Source organism: Dama dama, chromosome 5 (assembly GCF_033118175.1).
Source record: "Dama dama isolate Ldn47 chromosome 5, ASM3311817v1, whole genome shotgun sequence".
Lineage (NCBI taxonomy): Eukaryota > Metazoa > Chordata > Mammalia > Artiodactyla > Cervidae > Dama > Dama dama.
This window is the reverse complement of record NC_083685.1, coordinates 19993033-20012691: the sequence shown is the minus strand read 5'-3', so window position 1 is coordinate 20012691 and position 19659 is coordinate 19993033. Positions and strand designations below refer to the sequence as shown.

Here is a 19659-nt window from a genome sequence, read left to right as displayed (position 1 = left end):
CAGGTTCAATCCCTGGGTTGGGAAGATCCCCTAGAGGAGGGCATGGCAACCTACTCCAGTATTCTTGCCTGGAGAAATCCCACAGACAGAGGAGCCTGGTGGGCTACAGTTCATGGGGTTGCAAATAGTAGGACATGACTGAAGCGACTTAGCACACACAGGTCTTGGGAGCAGACTAATTTTACCCATGACCGTTTTGGAGATAAACTCCGCCGCCCCTGGGCTGAGCACATAATTAAAATGAAAAACATACAGATTGTGGCGCTCCACTCTTGAGCAGGCAGATTTGGGAAACTTGGAGCCAAATCCTCTTTTGCTAACAGCAGAGAACCCGGCTCCCAGAAAGGCTGTTTCATGAAGACGGACATGAGAAGTGGCTTCAGATTCATTTCACGGTCTCGGTGGTGGTGCAGCCGGTAACTGGGTCCAAGGAAGGATGCCCAGGGGAGGTGCCAGTGAAGGAGAGGGAGGGCGACTCACTTCAGAGAATTTTTTGAACAGCCAAACAAGTGCTATTTTAGGGATTTTTTTTTTCCCCTTCCGTAGATCCTTCTGATTTTGAAGTGCTGTATTTTTGGGTCTGGGCGCAGGAAGTGGCCCTGAGGAGCGGCAGAGCTAAGCCTCCCCTCTCTGGCACCGCCTGGGAGAGCCCCCATGGGATGAGGGTGAGGTTGGGGCAGTCAGGCAAGGGTTAGGGAGGAGAGACCCAGAACAGCTCCAGGAAATGTTTGTGTTTCTCCACCGGGGAGGGAGGACAAACAAGCTTTTTTTTTTTTTTTCGTGCCTTCTGAGTAGCTTCGCTTAATGCTCCAGCTTGGAGAGAATCCGAAAAGAAAGAGAGGCTGGAAAGAAAAATCCACTCTGGGGCAGGTCCCAACAACTCCTCTCCGGCGCAAATTTCCTCGGATCAGCCAGCAGCTTCCCAGAAATGACAACTTGGTGAAGTCACCTGTGTTTCCAGGCCCTGGGGTGCGACAGGCTTCGGCACTTGAGCCAGGAGGTTGGGGGTGTGGATTGGAGATGGACCGCTTGTGATCCAGCCTCCACTGCAGTGTTGCATTTCCTGGCTGAAGTTTCTATTCTCCGTGGGGTGCCTGCATCCATGTACACGTGCTGTACCTGCCTCCCACGGTGAAGACGTTGGAAACGGCACGGCCCGGCACACGGAGCACTGGTCCTCTGTTCACCATGGCCAACAGGTCGTGCTGCCTCATCCAGGGGTACCATATGCCCGAGGTGATGCCGCCACTGCTAATCCTCGCCTTTGTGCTTGGCATCCTGGGCAACGGCGTCGCCCTCTGTGGTTTCTGCTTTCACATGAAGACCTGGAAGCCGAGCACCATTTACCTGTTCAACTTGGCCATGGCCGACTTCCTTCTGATGATCTGCCTGCCCTTTCGGACAGACTACTACCTCAGACAGAGGCAATGGGCGTTTGAGGATATTGCTTGTCGAGTGGCGCTCTTCATGCTGGCCATGAACAGGGCCGGAAGCATTGTCTTCCTCACAGTGGTGGCTGTGGACCGGTATTTTAAAGTGGTCCACCCCCACCATATGATAAACACCATCTCCAACTGGACTGCAGTTGGCATCGTCTGTGCCCTTTGGACCCTGGTCATCCTGGGGACTCTGTATCTTCTGATGGAGAATCATCTGTGTGTGCAAGAGAAGGTCATAGCTTGTGAGAGCTTCATCATGGTGTCGGCTAACGGCTGGCATGATGTCATGTTCCAGCTGGAGTTCTTTCTGCCCCTTGGCATCATCTTGTTCTGCTCCTTCAAGATCATTTGGAGCCTCAAGCAGAGGCAGCATCTGGCCAGGCAGAGTCGGATGAAGAAGCCTATTCGTTTCATCATGATGGTGGCGGTGGTGTTTATTGCCTGCTACCTGCCCAGTGCGTTGGCCAGACTGTATTTCCTCTGGACAGTGCCTTCCAGCGCCTGCAATCCATCCGTCCATGTGGCCCTCCACGTCACCCTCAGCTTCACCTACATAAACAGCATGCTGGATCCCCTGGTGTATTATTTTTCAAGTCCCTCATACCCCAAATTCTACACCAAACTCAAAATCTGCACTTTGAGACCTAGGTGTCCAGGATGCTTCAAGAGGCCAGAGGGGATGCCCACTTCCAACCTTTGTTGCAACAGTTGCATCAGTGTGGCAAATAGCTTCCAAAGCCAGTCTGAGGTGCAGTGAGATCTTCAAATGTGACAGATGGCACCAGGACAGACAGACACACAAAATCAAGGAGGCTGGATTGGTGACTTAGAAATACTCCATGCTGAGGGGTGGGGAGCCTTGAAAATGCCATTCTTTCTTAACTGTACCCTCCTCACTCTGTTGGATACAAAATTCGGATCACTATGCCTTTTTGGAAGGTTCCACTTGAGAAGTGAGTCAGTTGCATTTATATAATGTGATTCTAATGACAGAGGGGTGTGTGTGTGTGTGTGTGTGTGTGTGTGTGTATGTGTGTGTGTTGGGAAGAGCTTGGCCCCTGAGTAATTTTAAATGGCTCAGGTAATATGTACTAATGTTTAAATCTGTCATTCTGTCATGTTCTCTCCCTGGGGGAGTCAGCGAATTTAATGACCCATCCTCTGATCTTATATCCTTACTTTTCTTGGAAAATAGAAACTGGGGTAAGTCAATATTTTTATTTCAGGCAGAGGGAGGCTCTTTAGAGTGGGATGTCTTGACCCCAAAGATTTTCATATTCCCAGGGCCCCTCTCTACTTTTCTGACTACTCAGGAGCCCAAGAAGAATGACAGCAAAAACAATATGCTGCCACCTTTTCGGAGCTCCACGTTTTTCTGCAAGTATTTGCATTTCAAAGAAGGTACTCAAGGATATGTTTATTTGTCCTGATTTTTCCAGTGGAAGCTGAGCACTTGAAAAAGTCCTATTAACCTTTGGCAAGTGCTAAGTCCAGCAAAATTGCTTGTAATGTGACTATGAGTTTAAATTATTCAAACATTTGTTTTCTACGTATTTACTGAATTAATGTTCTGTGCCAGGTACTTTGCTAGTGTCCCTTTGACCCGGAGGGTCCTTAGTTAACTTGTGTGTTTGGCTGGGGAGGGGGCAAACAGAGAAGTTAATGACCTTCACCATTATGATGACTATAGTTTCTAGACCTGTTCTCTACAGACACTGGTGTTTTCCTTTTATTGTAGGATTCTGTACAAACACCAAAGAGTGGAAAAGGCAGTAGGCCTTGTGTACATGAATTTTCAAATATGCCCATGGGGTCCTCAGAATGAGATGATTGTGTGAAATGACATGCTGCTTCTGCCCTGGATTAGGGGGAGAGATGCCAAACCGATCTTAGCTCCGTTCTCAAGTCACAAAGCAGTGAAAGTGTTCTTGGCTCCTCTCTTTACACGTTCTCAAATTCCCAGGGGATTCTCTGCAATTAAGACCCTTGCATGCGTGCTAAGTCGCTCCAGTCATGTCCGACTCTTTGTGACCCTGTGGACTGTAACTCACCTGGCTTCTCTGTCCATGGGGATTCTCTAGGCAAGAATACTGGAGTGGGCTACCATGCCCTCCTCCAGGAGATCTTCCTGACCCAGGGATCGAACCTGTACCTCCTGTGGCTTGTGCATTGCAGGCAGATTCTTTCCCGCTGGGGAAGCCCATTAAGACCCTTAATCTGCAACTAATACCAGTGTTGCATTCTTTGGCCTCAAAACACTCATCTAGGCTGTCCCTGGCCTTCCCAGGTAGCGCAGTGGTAAAGAATCTGCCTGCAATGCATGAGACCCAGATTCCATCCCTGGGTCATGAAGACCCTGGAGAAGGAAATGGCAACCCACTCCAGTATTGTTGCTTGGGAAATCCCATGGACAGAAGCCCAGCGGGCCACAGCCCATGGGGTCACAAAGAGTTGGACACAACTGAGTATGCACATATGTATATATATTGTTCCTATTAACTCAGTTTTAAGGGGCACTGCACAGCCCAGGGATGGAAAACATGGGTTGTACAAAGTAGATGAATCTAAGTTCAAATGCCAGCTTAGCCACTTACTAGATGTGTGATCTGGGGGCGGGTTTTATTTAACCATGTTTAGCTTGAATTTCCTCATCTGTCAAACAGGGGTAACAATAACATTGGCATCAGAAGGTCTTTGGGGGACTCCATTGGTGGCTTAGCGGTACTGGTAAAGAATCGGCCTGCCAATGCAGGGCATACGGGTTTGATCCCTGATCTGGGAAGATCCCACGTGACATGGAGCAACTAAGCTCGCACATCACAACTGCTGAGCCCAAGCGCTGCAACTACTGAGGCCTGTGTGCCTAGAGCCTGTGCTTCACAACAAAAGAAACCACTGCAATGAGAAGCCTGTGCACCACAGGGAAGGGTAGCCTCTGCTCGCTGCAACTAGACAAACCCCACGCAAAGCAACGAAGACCCAGCGCAGACAAATAAAAAGTGATTAAAAAAGAAAAAAGGAAGGTCGTTGGGTGGATTCACTGAATGGAAGATCCTGAAGCACAGGTACTTTGCTTCCTCTTCAATCCTTAGAGTCTACAAGTGTGAGTGCACACAGTAGGCGCTCAGTAAATATTTGAATGAATGAATAAGTGTATGTGAAGCATTAAGTGCATTGCCTGGCAGTAATGCTCAGTGTTCTGATGTATTATGTTAACACGTTTTACACATAAAGACCCTGAGGCCCAGAAGCCATTTCCCCTGGTGTTCAGCGCCCGTAAGGAGCTCCTCTGCTGTCACTGTTAGTTCCCCTGCTCCCCAGATTCCAGGGGAGAAGTGAAAGCAACGATTCTATCAGCTTCAAAGAACTCCAGATAGAAATCTGTGAAAAACCTGCACTTCTGCTTTAAGCTCTATTCTTAGTTCACTCTTTCCTGGGCTGCCCCCTTGTTGCTCCATCTTAATAAAAACAGATTCCAAAAGAAAGCCCGTATCCTGTGTGTCATCCTATGTCAAAAGAGTCATGAGACTTTACCCTCCAAGAGAAAAAAAGTCCAAAAAATCCAGGAGCTCATGGTAGGCTGAAAGTGTTAGTCGCTCAGTTGTGTTTGTCCAACTCTTTCAGACCCTGTGGACTGTAGCCCACCAGGCTTCTCTGTCCGTGAGATTTTCCAGGCAAGAATACAGGAGTGGGTAGCCCTTCCCTTCTCCAGGGGATCTTCCTGACCCAGGGATAGAACCTGGGTCTCCTTCATTGCAGGCAGATTCTTTCCCGTCTGAGCCACCAGGGAAGCCCTGGTAGGCTGAGGTTCTCATTAAAAAATAGCAAGAACAAACTGAAAGAAAGATCCAGACCCCAACCACAGTCTTGATTCTGATTTGCTTCTTCCAAATTCATAGAATGTGATAAAACATAAATATTATCAAGAAGCCTTCTTCAGAAATTGTAAGGAAGTGATGTATAGCTTTGTTGATGAAACTTTGTTTCAACTACCTGGAATAGGGAAATGTCATCGATGTAGAAGAAAATGTTGTCTCCTCTGACTCAGGGTCTTTCAGGAAAAGTCACATAAAAGTGAGAAGGGATAGTAGACCATTATTGTTCACAAATTCTATGGAAAAAAATAAGAGGTACTTTTTATTGGTGCTGACTGTGAAAATTTAGATTCTGGACTACTCTCAGAATGGGTTTCCTTACCCTTTCCTACAACTGACATGGTTAAGATGGTGTCTGAAGTCACTAGAGTGCAGGGGCTGCTGGGGTGGGATTAGAACTCTGGGCACAAGGGGTTAAGTCGATGACTAAATGTTCCATAGCAAGGTGGGGAGGTGGACACATTGTGATGCACACTCTCAGCTTGCTGCCTTCTGGGCCTTCTAATTCACAGATTTCCAATATGATGCAAGACCCCACCATCTCAGTGAGTCCATAAATGGCTTCAGGATTGGCTATCTAATTTGAAACGCCAGTGCAAAGAGAAAATGCGAGGTCCCTCATTCAAAAAGCATAAAGCATTTCAAGATAGTGACAGCAGGGCATAAACTAAACACAGTACCCTTCTGAACTCATCCATGAAGCTGGAGCCCTACATTTTTAAAACTAATTGATTGATTGATTGATTGATTTTTGGCAGTGTACTGGCTTAGTAGTTGGCACACAGGCTTAGTTGACATGGCTGGGATCTTCCCGGACTGGGGATCGAATCCATGTCCCCTGCATTGGCAGGTGGATTTTTAACCACTGGACCACCAGGGAAGTCTGCTGCTGCTCCTAAGTTGCTTCAGTCATGTATGACCTCATAGACGGCAGCCCACCAGGCTCCTCTGTCCCTGGGGTTCTCCAGGCAATAATACTGGAGTGGGTTGCCATTTCCTTCTCCAAGGGAAGTCTGGGGCCCTACATTTTATATAGACAGAGTTTGTGATGGAACAGCATAAACAGATGGGCTCAGAGATGGGCTTACTCTATATTCAGCTTCCAGTGATGATACAGTTTTATTCATTCCCTCTTTCAAGGCACATTCAAGGCACATTCATTAGGTACCAGCTCTGTACCAGGCACAGTGGCAACCCAAGCGAAAAACATAGCCCTCACCCAGTGGGTTCCAATGTAGAAACCAAAGAAAAACTAAATTTACCGTTCAGGGTAACTGCAGTGAAAATGGTAAACTTGGGGTTCTACAGAGAAGCCAGGGGCCCTTAATCCTGGTTGAGGGAACTGCAGGAAGGTCAATGGGACTGGAATGGAAAGTCTAGGCTGGGCCACAACAACCTGGTAAGAGGGGAAGCTGTGAGATCTCCCTGGGTGAGAAGGTTATGCTCACAGTCTTTCCTGACAGAAGATTCATGAATAGACTTGCAGATCCCTTTCTTTTTAGACAAGAATTCAATGTATTTCATTACAGAAGCACGTTATGTTTTCATTCAGAAATCAAGGAACACACAGATATGTAAAGTAAGAAATAAAAGTCTTCCTTTATTTCCTCTTAATCCAATTTCTAGAGGTGGTGACTTTTAACATTTGGAATACATACATACTTGCATAAAGGTAATGAATCTTTCGTCTTGTTAAAGCAAGATAGAAAGATAGAGTTTTGCAAGGTATTTTATCATGAACAGTTTCCTACGTCAGTGTGTGAATGCTCAGTCGTGCCTGACTCTGTGACCCTATGGACTGAAGCCTGCCAGGTTCCTCTGTCCATGGGATTTCCCAGGCCAGAATAAGGGAATGGGTTGCCATGCCCTTTTCCAGGGGATCCTCCCAACCTAGGGTGCCATGCCCTTCTCCAGGGAATCTTCCTGACTCAGGGATCGAACCCAGGTTTCCTGCATCTTCTGCATTGGCAGGCAGGTTCTTTACCACTGAGCCACCTGGGAAGCCCTTCCTAAGTCAGAATAGATATCAATTTCCTTTTTGAAATTATATCTCATTGTGTAAATGAGCCACATGTAGTTTATTCAACTAACAGACATTTATTTCTAGTTTTTCTCTATTGCCTCTATGCTATGGTGAACATACTGAATGATATATCTTTGGGTTGTGTCAAAACTTTGGAAGATAGATTCTTAGACATGGAATTGCTAAGTCAAAGGCACACTGGGTGAGGTCACGTGCACAGTGGCTGAGAGAACCCTTGGAGTTACATCTTGGGCATTCCAATCCTATCTCCTTTTTTTACTAGCTGTGTGCCCTTGAGAAAATTACTTAACCTCTCACTGCTTTATTTTTCTTGTCTGTGAAAGAATAGTACCTATGTATACTACCTATCTCTTAAAGATGTTCTGAGCACTAAATGAGTTTAGCTGTATAAAGCCCCTACAATTGTGACCAACATCCAGTTCAGTTCAGTGACCAACATCCAGTCGCTCAGTCGTGTCCGACTCTTTGTGACCCCATGGACTACAGCACGCCAGGCCTCCCTGTCCATCACTAGCTCCCAGAGCTTGCTCAATCTCTGTCCATTGAGTCGGTGATGCCATCCAACCATCTCATCCTCTCTCGTCCCCTTCTCCTCCCACCTTCAATCTTTCCCAGCATCAGGGTCTTTTCCAATGAGTCAGTTCTTCACATCAGGTGGCCAAAGTATTGGAGTTTCAGCTTCAACATCATTCCTTCCAATGAATAGTCGGGGCTGATTTCCTTTAGGATGGACTGGTTGGATCTCCGTGCAGTCCAAGGGACTCTCAAGAGTCTTTTCCAACACCACAGTTCAAAAGCATCAATTCTTTGGCTCTCAGCTTTCTTTACAGTCCAACTTTCACTTCCATACATGTTTACTGGAAAAACCATAGCTTTAACTAGATGGTCCTTTGTCAGCAAAATAATGTCTCTGCTTTTTAATATGCTATCTAGGTTGGTCATAACTTTCCTTCCAAGGAGCAAGCATCTTTTAATTTCATGGCTGCAGTCACCATCAGCAGTGATTTTGGAGCCCCCCAAAATAGTCTGTCACTGTTTCTACTGTTTCTCCATCTATTTGCCATGAAGTGATGAGACCAGATTCTATGATCTTCGTTTTCTGAATGTCGAGTTTTAAGCCAACTTTTTCACTCTCCTCTTTCACTTTCATCAAGAAGCTCTTCAGTTCTTCACTTTCTGCCATAAGGGTGGTGTCATCTGCATATCTGAGTATTGATATTTCTCCTGGCAATCTTGATTCCAGCTTATGCTTCTTTCAGCCCAACATTTCTCATGATGTACTCTACATATAAGTTAAATAAGCAGGGTGACAATATACAGCCTTCACATACTCCTTTCCTGATTTGGAACCAGTTTGTCATTCCGTGTCCAGTTCTAACTGTTGCTTCCTGACCTGCATATGGATTTCTCAAGAGGTGGGTCAGGTGGTCTGGTATTCCCATCTCTTGAAGAATTTTCCACAGTTTGTTGTGATCCACACAGTCAAAGGCTTTGGCATAGTCAATAAAGCAGAAGTAGATGTTTTTCTGGGACTCTCTTGCTTTTTGATGATCCCACGGATGTTGGCAATTTGATCTCTGGGTCTTCTGCCTTTTCTAAATCCAGCTTGAACATCTGGAATTTCCCAGTTCACATACTGTTGAAGCCTGGCTTGAAGAATTTTGAGCATTACTTTACTAGCGTGTGAGATGAGTGTTATTGTGTGGTAGTTTGAGCATTCTTTGGCATTGCTTTTCTTTGGGATTGGAATGAAAACTGACCATTTCCAATCCTGTGGCCACTGCTGAGTTTTCCAAATTCGCTGGCATATTGAGTGCAGCACTTTCACAGCATCATCTTTTCAGATTTGAAATAGTTCAGCTGGAATTCCATCACCTCCACTAGCTTTGTTTGTAGTGATGCTTCCTAAGGCCCACTTGACTTTGCATTCCAGGATGTCTGGCTCTAGGTGAGTGATCACACCATCCTGATTATCTGGGTGGTGAAGATCTTCTTTGTTTAGTTCTTCTGTGTATTCTTGCCACCTCTTCTTAATATATCTTCTGCTTCTGTTAGGTACATAACATTTCTGTCCTTTATTGTACCCACCTTTCCATGAAATGTTCTCTTTGTATCTCTAATTTTCTTGAAGAGATCTCTAGTCTTTCCCATTCTATTGTTTTCCTCTCTTTCTTTGCACTGATCACTGAGGAAGGGTTTCTTATCTCTCCCTGTTATTCTTTGGAACTCTGCATTCAAATGGATATATCTTTCCTTTTCTCCTTTGCTTTTTGCTTCTCTTCTTTACTCAGCTATTTGTAAGGCCTCCTCAGACAACCATTTTGCCTTTTTGCATTTCTTTTTCTTGGGGATGGTCTTGATTTCTGGCTCCTGTACAATATCACGAACCTCTGTCCATAGTTCCTCAGGCACTCTGTCTATCAGATCTAATCCCTTGAATCTATTTGTCACTTCCACTGTATAATCATAAGGGATTTGATTTAGGTCATACCTGAATGGTCTAGTGGTTTTCCCTACTTTCTTCAATTTAAGTCTGAATTTGGCAATAAGGAATCCATGACCTGAGCACAGCCAGCTCTTGGTCTTGTTTTTGCTGACTGAATAGAGCTTCTCCATCTTTGGCTACAAAGAATAGAATCAATCTGATTTCGGTATTGACCATCTGGTGATGTCCATGTGTAGTGTCTTCTCTTGTGTTGTTGGAAGAGGGTGTTTGCTATGACCAGTGTGTTCTCTTGGCAAAATTCTATTAGCCTTTGCCCTGCTTCATTCTGTACTCCAAAGCCAAATTGGCCTGTTGCTCCAGGTGTTTCTTGACTTCCTACTTTTGCATTCCAATCCCCTATAATGAAAAGGACATCTTTTTTTGGGTGTTAGTTCTAGAAGGTCTTGTAGGTCTTCATAGAACCATTCAGCTCTTCAGCCTTACTGGTTGGGGCATAGACTTGGGTTACTGTGATATTGAATGGTTTGCCTTGGAAATGAATAGAGATCATTCTGTCATTTTTGAGATTGCATCCAACTACTGCATCTCAGACTCTTTTGTTGACCATGATGGCTACCCCATTTCTTCTAAGGGATTCTTGCCCACAGTAGTAGATATAATGGTCATCTGAGTTAAATTCACCCATTCCAGTCCATTTTAGTTTGCTGATTCCTAAAATGTTAACGTTCACTCTTGCCATCTCCTGTTTGACCACTGTCAATTTGCCTTAATTCATGGGCCTAATACTCTTGGTTCCTACACAATATTGCTCTTTACAGCATCAAACTTTACTTCTATCACCAGTCACATCTACAACTGGGTGTTGCCTTTGCTTTGCCTCTGTCTCTTCATTCTTTCTGGAGTTATTTCTCCACTAATCTCCAGCAGCATATTGGGCACCTACCTACCAACCTGGGGAGTTCATCTTGCAGTGTCCTATCTTTTCGCCTTTTCATAGTGTCATGGGGTTCTCAAGGCAAGAATACTGAAGTGGTTTGCCATTCCCTTATCCAGTGGACCACATTTTTTCAGAACTCTCCACCATGACCCATCAGTCTTAGATGGCCGTACATGGCATGGCTGATAGTTTCACTGAGTTAGACAGGGCTGTGGTCCATGTGATCAGATTGGTTGGTTTTCTGTGATTGTGGTTTTCAGTCTGTCTGCCCTCTGATGGAGAAGGATAGAGGCTTATGGAAGCTTCCTGATGGGAGAGACTGACTGAGGAGGAAACTGGGTCTTGTTCTGATGGGCGGGGCCATGCTCAGTAAATCTTTAATCCAATTCTCTGTTGATGGGTGGAGCAACCAACATGGAGTAGCTCTATTTCTTTTTTTTAATTATTATTATTATTTTACTTTTGGACCATGCTATATAGTAGTGCCCTGACCAGGGATCAATCTCATGCCCCCTGCATTAGAACTGTGGAATCCTAACTGCTAGACCACCAGGGAGGTCCCTGGAGTATCTCTACTTCTATTAACCCTTATTATTATATTGTATTAGCTCTTATTAAAACCTTGATGCTGCTACTGCTGCTGCTAAGTTGCTTCAGTCATGTCCAACTCTGTGCGACCCCACAGACAGCAGCCCACCAGGCTCTGCCATCCCTGGGATTCTCCAGGCAAGAACACTGGAGTGGGTTGCCATTGTCTTCTCCAATGCATGAAAGCGAAAAGTGAAAGTGAAGTTGCTCAGTCACGACTCTTCACGACCCCATGGACTGCAGCCTACCAGGCTCCTACATCCGTAGGATTTTCCAGGCAAGAGTCCTGGAGCGGGGTGCCATTGCCTTCTCTGTAAAACCTTGATAGATACCACCAAATTTCTCAACAAAAGGCTGAACCAGCTTAGACTCCCCCAGTAGTGTATGAAAAAGCCTTCTTCCACACTCTCACCAATGGGCCCTTGTTTAGTTGGTTTGTTTAACAAGCATTTTTTTCATCTTTCTTTTTGTAAAAACCAAGCAAAAACTTTCACTTCTTTAAAGTGATGAAGTCTGGCTTATCAGTTTTGTTTGTGTGTGTGTTTGATGTTGTACCTAGAAAGGCTCTGCCTAAGCCACGGTCATGCCGAATTACTCTTAGGATTTCTTCTGAGAGTTTTATGTCTTATGTTTAGGTTTGTAATCCATTTTGAGTTCATTTCTGTGTCCAGTTCAAGGAAAGGACCCAATTTCATTCATTTGCCTGTTTAGTCATCCAGTAGCACTTATTGAACAGATGATTCTTTCTCCCACGGATTTGTCTTAGCACCCTTGTTGAAAATCAGCTGACCATAGGACTTCCTTGGTGGTCCAGTGGCTAATGCAGAGGGCCTGGGTTCAATTCCTGGTCAGGGCACTAGATCCCACATGCAGCAACCAAGAGTTCACACGTCACAACTAAGGTTTCCACATGCCACAATGAAGATCTAAAATTCCAAGCACCACAACTAAGGTTCAGCACAGCCAAATAAATAAATAGATACTAAAAAGATGAAGAAAATCATCCGACCATAAATGCAAGAGTTTATTTTTGAACTCTCAATAATCCCACTCTATTGGTCTATACATCTATTCTTTTTGTTTTATATATATACATCTATTCTTATGCCAGAATCACACTGTCTTGATTATTATAGATTTGCAGTTAAGTTTTGAATTGCAAAATGTGAGTCCTCCAACTTTGTCTTTTTCAAAATTATTTGGTTATTCTGGTTTGCCCTCAGACTTTCTATGTTAAATTTAACAGTGTTTCAAAACTCTGAAATCCCCTTCTCCTTTCTTTTACTGTCTCTGCTAGTCAGTATTGCCAGCTTCCTCTGCCCACTAGCTTTCGATTTCTCCTACTTTATCCTCTTCTCAAGAGGTCCAAAGGTCTCTCATTTCCCAAATGTACCAACTCAAAGTCATTTACTACCTACAGAGTCCAGGTCCCCCCAAATAACACCAGTGAACTGTGCTTCCTGAACCCCCATCCTTATGTGGCCCTTCCCTGTGAAATATGGACTGACTTGGTGACTCGCCTTGGCCAGTAGAATGTGGTGCAGGTGATGTTCTGGGATCTCCGAGCCATGGCATTAAGAAGGTCTGCATCTCTGTGCTCCCAATGCCAGGGGCCCAGGTTCGATCCCTGGTCAGGGAACAAGATCCCACATGCCACAGCTGAGTGTTTGCATACTGTAACTAAAACCCGGTGCCATGGAAGGAAGGAAAGAAGGAAGGGAGAGAGGGAGAGATAAAGAAAGAGAGTCTGCTTGTGTGCTTTTGGAAATGTTGAGTAGCCTTGTAAGAAGTCCAGCATACTCAGTGGAAAGAATATGTGAAAAGGCTGTGTACAGATGCCATAGAGACACAGACCATATGAAGAGGAAGAGATGTCCAGGCACCCCAAGTGGCATGCGTGAGCCTCCCTGCCATCTAAGAGACCCCAAATATAGACTGACTAGCTAAGTTCAGTCAAGCCATGATAACACAATGGTGACTCTTTTTTTTTTTTTAACAGTGACTGTTTTAAGCCACTAAAATCTGTGGTGGTTTTTGAAATAGTAATAGATCACTGAAACAGAAACAGCTACATTCAACGACAAACAGCGAGAGTGCCGAATTCTAACCACTAGACCACCAGAGACAGATGAATAAACAACAAAGCTCTACTGCACAGTATAGGGAGATATACTCAATATCTTGTGATAAATCAGAGTGGGAAAGAATATGAAGACTATATACGTATATATATATATACATATATATATATATATGTATAGCTGAGTCATTTTGCTATACAGCAAAAATTAAACATAACATTGGGTTTCCCTTATAGCTCAGTTGGTAAAGAATCTGCCTACCAATGCAGGAGACCCGGGTTCGATCTCTGGGTCAGGAAAATCCCCTGGAGAAGGAAATGGCAACCGGCTCCAGTACTCCTGCCTGGAGAATCCCATGGACAGAGGGGTCACAAAGGGTCGGACACAACTGAGGGACTAAACCGCTACCACCAAACACAACACTGTAAATAAACTATACTTCAATAATAAAAAAAAAAAAAAGACAAACCATGAATTACTTAACCTCTCTAAGCCTCAGGTTTCTGATCTGTGACCATAACAGGGCAACTCCTCATGGGTTTCTGAGAGGATTAAATGAGATCATGTATATACAGCTCTTAGCCGCATGTCTGGCACAAAGCAAGCAGTTGATAAATGAAAGCTATTGTTATTTTTAATTTTAAAAAGTAGTTCCATCCTGCTCTGGGGCACATTCCAGTTGCGATAAGAGAACTAAGAAGGGAGATTTGAGTTAATGGTGAAAGTCATAAATGTTAAGTGGAGTTCCCCCAAACTTGGTGGAATCACTGCCTGAGATGTTGAAATGAATCACTAAAACAAGTTTCTGTACAGCTCATGCACTAGTAAGAAAAAAAATAATAAATGCATAAAAGGAAGACAGGAGCAAGAAAAAACATGCCCATGACACAGTAGTAAGACTGGGAATTCCACAGCAGGGCCAGGATCCAGGGAGGCCAGGATCGACACTCTTTCTGAGCAGTTGTGAACTTGGGTTTAGAATCCTAGGGTGTGAGAGCTGGAAGGGATCTGGAAGATGGTCCCATCTTCCACATTACACATGGGAAGTTCAGGGGTTAAGAGGTTTCATGGGTAATGATGGAGCCAGAGAAAAGCATCCAGGGCCTCCAACTTCTCTCTCTCTCTCTCTTTTTTTTTTCAAATGAAGCAATATCCATTCTTGTTCTTTCCTAATTTTATCCAAATATTATGAAATTATAAAACTTTCAAAGGTGGACAGAGCGCGGGAAGGGAAGGGTGGGACAAATTGGGAGAGTAGCATTAACATGTATACACTACCAAGTGTAAAGCTCAGTGCTCTGTGATGACCTAGAGGGGCGGGAGGGCGACTCGAGAGGGAGGGGACATAAGTATATTTATACTTAGAGCTGATTCACATTGCTTACAGCAGAAACTAGCACAGCATTGTAAAGCAATCAACCTCCAATTAAAAATTTTTTAAAGTAATAAATAAAAATAAACAGATAAATAACAGTCTATGAGGGGATTAGGGGATTGGAATTGACATACACACTATGCATAAAATAGGTAACTGATGAGAACCCACTGTACGGCAGAGAACTCTACTCAGTGCTCTATGGTGATCTAAATACGAAGGAAATCTTAAACAGAGGGCATATATGTGTCCTGATAGCTGATTCGCTTTGCTGTGCAGTAGAAAATAACACAACATTGTAAAGTAACTATATTCCAATAAAAATTAAAAACAAAACAGAAAGAAAATCTTACAAAGGGAAGATCCCTTGCAAATTCCAGCTCCCGGAAATAACTACTGTGAATAGTTGGATTTTCTGACTCTTAGCCAATAAAGGCCCTTAGGGTTACTTTCTGAATGTCACTGACAAGTCCACATTCATCTGAGAAGGGAGCAGGATATTGACAAGCATCAAGGATCAGAAACAAATACCAGTCATTTCACTTGAGTCTTACTACACCCACACAATGTGACCTCAATCTGGTTCAGCCTTACAGATGGGGCAATAATATAATAAGAGGCAGTGTAGTGTTTTGGTTAGGGATTCAGGCTCTGAAGCCAGTGCCAGATTCAAATCTTATGATCTGTGTAGCATTGACTATATATACGGCCAACTTCTCTGAGCTTCACTTTCCTCATTTCGAAATAGAAATCAGTAGTAGTCCCTACGTCATGGGCTGCAGTCAGGAGAAAATAAATGAATGTATTTAAAGCACTGAGCATGCCACCCAACATGCAGGAAGCTCTCCCTAACGTGACTGCCAACATCATCTTCATCATCGTCTTCGTCAAGTGCCACTGCTTCCTACGTGAGCCTAACATTAGATCATCTTGACTCCCGTTTACTGGGAGGAGTCTACAAAGCCCTATGGCAGAACCTGGGTGTAAAACTAAAGAAATAAATGTCTGGAAAAAAAAAAAATGTCTGGGACTTCCCTGGCAGTCCAGTGATTAAGACTCTACACTTCCACTGCAGAGGGAGCAGGTTCGATCCCTGGTCCAGGAACTAAGATCCCTCATGCCGCATGAAGTGACCAAATTTTCAAAGATAAAAATAAACAAATGTCTTAGTTCTTACTCAGAGTAGAAGCAACGCAGCTGAGAACCTCTTGCACAGCAAGAATTCATCAAACCCAAATATTCCAGGGTAGAAATGTTTTGTAAGGATTTATATCCCCAATTATACTGAAAAGCAAGAAAATGATGTGTGAAATGGTGACCTCCTGCAAGGCACAGTTCAAAGTCTTCTTAGGTCCTCAAGGTTAATTTTGTAAAAACAGAGGTTTTTAAAATATCACGCACATTGGGCTTCATTGGTAGCTCAGTGGTAAAGAATCTGCCTGCCAATGAAGGAGACATGGATTTGATCTCTGATCAGGAAAGATCCCATTTGCCATAGAGCAACTAAGCCCATGGGCCACAACTACTGAGCCGGTGCACTAGAGCCTGGGAACTGCAACTACTGAACCCAAGGGCCACAAATACTGAAACCTGGTGCCCTAAAGCCTGTGTTCTGCAACAAGAGAAGCCAAGGCAAGAAGAAACCTGCGCACCACAACTAGAGAGTGGTCCTCACTCAAAAGCCAGAGCAGCAATGAAGACCCAGCACAACTAAAATTAAGTAAAATTTGTTTAAAAATAAATTTATAAATAAATAAATAAAATTTTTAAAAATCAAAAATATTATGCACATTGTGAGGGAGGTTGTATATGGGGACAGCTGGTAAACAGGAACTCACTGTACTTTCTGCTCAGTTTTGCTGGGAATTTAAAACTGCTCTAAAAAATAAAGCTTATTAATTTTAATAAATCACATCCTTAACAATAAATTACTTACTTGAGCATGGAGGCATCTCAAAATCTAACACAAACAAAGGAAAAACCCAACTTATTGTAACATACCACTGGCAACCCAAACTGGGTTCAAGTTTTCAAGTATCTTATGAAATGGCATGCTGTTCTCAAATAGCTTCCCCCCACCCCCCCCCTTAGCTGGGAATTAATTGCAGCATTCTGGTGTAGAAAGGCAATCCATGCTTGTACAGAGAAGATGGCCTGGAAACATCAAATGCAACACATCTGTCCTCATAAAATACTGGACAATTACTATCCTCTTGGCCTTCCATCCCTGCTCAAAAAAATCACACACACATTACCGTTTCTTAAAACACATGTCTGCAGATATTCCATGCAAATTCGTCATGTTTCTGTTGAGCACAGTAAATTAATATTGCTGTTGTTGTTTTGTTCATTATGCAAGACAACCACATCACTGTGAATTGATTCTCCGGTGCTAAGTATTCAGTATACATGCACGCAGGCTTACACATTTCAGTAATTCACAATGACAGTCGGCTTGCCCAAACATATTCTTTACATTTAGAAAATTTTGTGGGTTCCTGTCTCCCCGGGGGATTTTTTTTTTATTACTTGTTTATGCAAACAGCAGATTGCATAAGAGCCTTGCTGGCTTCTTTTTTTTTTCTTAAAGCGATTTCGTAGTTTCCTGGTAACCATTCAGTCATCTGTTTCAACACTCTGACATGACATAAAGGCGAGCGCTGAACCATAGGTTCGCCACTCAGACCCACACCTCGTTCCCTGAGCCTTGGCTAGGTGAGCTGCTCCCTGGCGCCAACGCGATTCACTCATGAACCCTTCCCACCTGCAGAATCATTTTCTGAAAATAGGGGAGAAGAACTGCTGTGTGTTCCGCGATGACTTCATTGCCAAAGTGCTGCCGCCGGTCGTGGGGCTGGAGTTCGTGTTCGGGCTCCTGGGCAATGGCCTTGCCCTGTGGATTTTCTGCTTCCACCTCAAGTCCTGGAAAGCCAGCCGGGTTTTCCTGTTCAACTTGGCCGTGGCTGACTTTCTCCTGATCATCTGCCTGCCATTCCTGGCGGACAACTACGTGCGGAGGTGGGACTGGAAGTTTGGGGAGATCCCTTGCCGGCTCATGCTCTTCATGTTGGCCATGAACCGCCAGGGCAGCATCATTTTCCTCACCGTGGTGGCCGTGGATAGGTACTTCCGGGTGGTCCATCCCCACCACGCCCTGAACAAGATCTCCAATCGGACGGCGGGCATCATCTCCTGCTTCTTGTGGGGCATCACCATCGGCCTGACGGTCCACCTCCTGAACAGAACGAGGTTGATCGAGAATCAGGGTTCGAAACTGTGCAGCAGTTTCAGCATCTGTGATGCCTTCCGCTGGCACGATGCCATGTTCCTCCTGGAGTTCTTCGTGCCCCTGGGCATCATCCTGTTCTGCTCGGTCAGAATCATCTGGAGCCTGCGGCAGCGGCAAATGAACAGACATGCCAAGATCAAGCGGGCTATCAACTTCATCATGGTGGTGGCCATTGTCTTCATCATCTGCTTCCTGCCCAGCGTGGCCGTGCGCATACATATTTTCTGGCTTCTGCGCAAGGCTGGCACGGAAAACTGTGACATCTATCGTTCAGTGGACCTGGCGTTTTACATCACCCTCAGCTTCACCTACATGAACAGCATGCTGGACCCTTTGGTGTACTACTTCTCCAGCCCATCTTTCCCCAACTTCTTCTCCACCTTGATCAACCGCTGCCTGCAGAGGAAAGGGCCAGATGAGTCGGATAACAACCGCAGCACCAGCGTCGAGCTCACAGGGGATCTGAGCACTACCAAGAATGTTCCCGAGGCTTTGATGGCCAATCCCAGCGAGCCTCAGAGCCCCTCTTATCTGAATCCAGTCTCCAGTTAAAAAAGTCAAGCCAAGAAGGGAGATGATCATCAAGGACCAGGATCTCTGGAGAAGCAGTTTGGCTGGTGCACGGAGTAACAGAGCCTTGGTCTGTGGTTTCCCAGAACTTCCAGATTCAGAGAAGCAGATTTAGGGCATTGGTGTGGCAGCGTGGGCTGCTTGCCTATAGAGTGTCTCCACAGGAAGCTTGGGGAATGGAGGGTGAAGCTCCAGGTGTCGAGACTTCTGTTCCATCTTGGACACTTGCAGAACTGAAGATGGCAAAACTGTCCACATTTCTGCTGCTGGAGTGTTGAAGCCACAGAGAGGCCCACTGGCACCTGGTGCTCAACTGGCCTCTTCCTGTCACCTGCCTAAGACTTGTTTGGTTCTCAGCTCCTGGGGCAATGTCTAGCTTCTTGTGGGCTCCCACTGGGATAAGGAAAGCTGTGACTGGAGGGGAATTATTGCATCTGAAGGGAGCCCAGACATCATGAAACAAGCCAGGAGGTCATCTGGGTTCGGTGGAGCCGATCCTTCTTTCAGCCATGATTTGGCAGAAACGGACCAGAGACATTCATGAACTTCGGTTAGTATCTGAGTTTCCAGTGGTGGTAAGAAGGGGCTTCACCCCAGGAGGGATTGAGCAGAACAGTGTTACTAAGCAAAAGGAAATGGCATTTATGTTACAACCTGCAGCCAATCCATTCCTCTTCTGTTTACACTAATTTGAAGGTTGAGCAGTTAAAAAGGCTCCAGGGAGAAAGCAGCTTCCCTCCTCTGTTTGCTTTTATCACTCAAAGGGAAATGCTGCCCTATGGTTAGAGGGAGGAAAGATTTCCTCCTGGTTCATTTGCTTGTGTTTCTGTTCTTATAAGAAATCTACCGCTTCAATAAACTTTGACATGAGACACACAGTCTGGTGTTGCATGTGTCTGGGTGATGGTTCACAGACATGGACTTCTTACTTAAGCGAAGACCTTTATGGGTTGTTAACTGTGCCCTGGTAGAAAAAAAAAAAATACCACATACTGTAAAGTGTAAGAAAAGGATG

At 44.7% G+C, this 19659-nt stretch overlaps 2 protein-coding genes across 3 annotated transcripts in view; both read left to right on the top strand.

Annotated features, from left to right (window-relative positions):
* Positions 1 to 335: 335 nt before the first annotated feature.
* Positions 336 to 19659, top strand: part of HCAR1 (hydroxycarboxylic acid receptor 1) — a 44500-nt gene continuing 25176 nt past the window's right edge. Inside the window, exons 1-2 of one of the 2 annotated variants that reach the window (XR_009692697.1) lie at positions 336 to 416; positions 796 to 2392. Coding sequence is in view for 1 of the 2 variants with exons in the window: in XM_061140855.1 (XP_060996838.1) it covers positions 1189 to 2196 (1008 nt within the window). In the remaining variant the exon portion in view is untranslated. Of the gene's footprint in view, positions 417 to 795; positions 3693 to 19659 lie in introns of those variants that run through there. The other variant, XM_061140855.1, reaches the window with a different exon arrangement.
* LOC133056581 (hydroxycarboxylic acid receptor 2-like) lies at positions 17416 to 19516 on the top strand. Its single transcript, XM_061142001.1, has one exon. The coding sequence runs from the start codon at positions 17535 to 17537 to the stop codon at positions 18624 to 18626; it is 1092 nt and encodes a 363-aa protein (XP_060997984.1). The 5' UTR covers positions 17416 to 17534; the 3' UTR covers positions 18627 to 19516.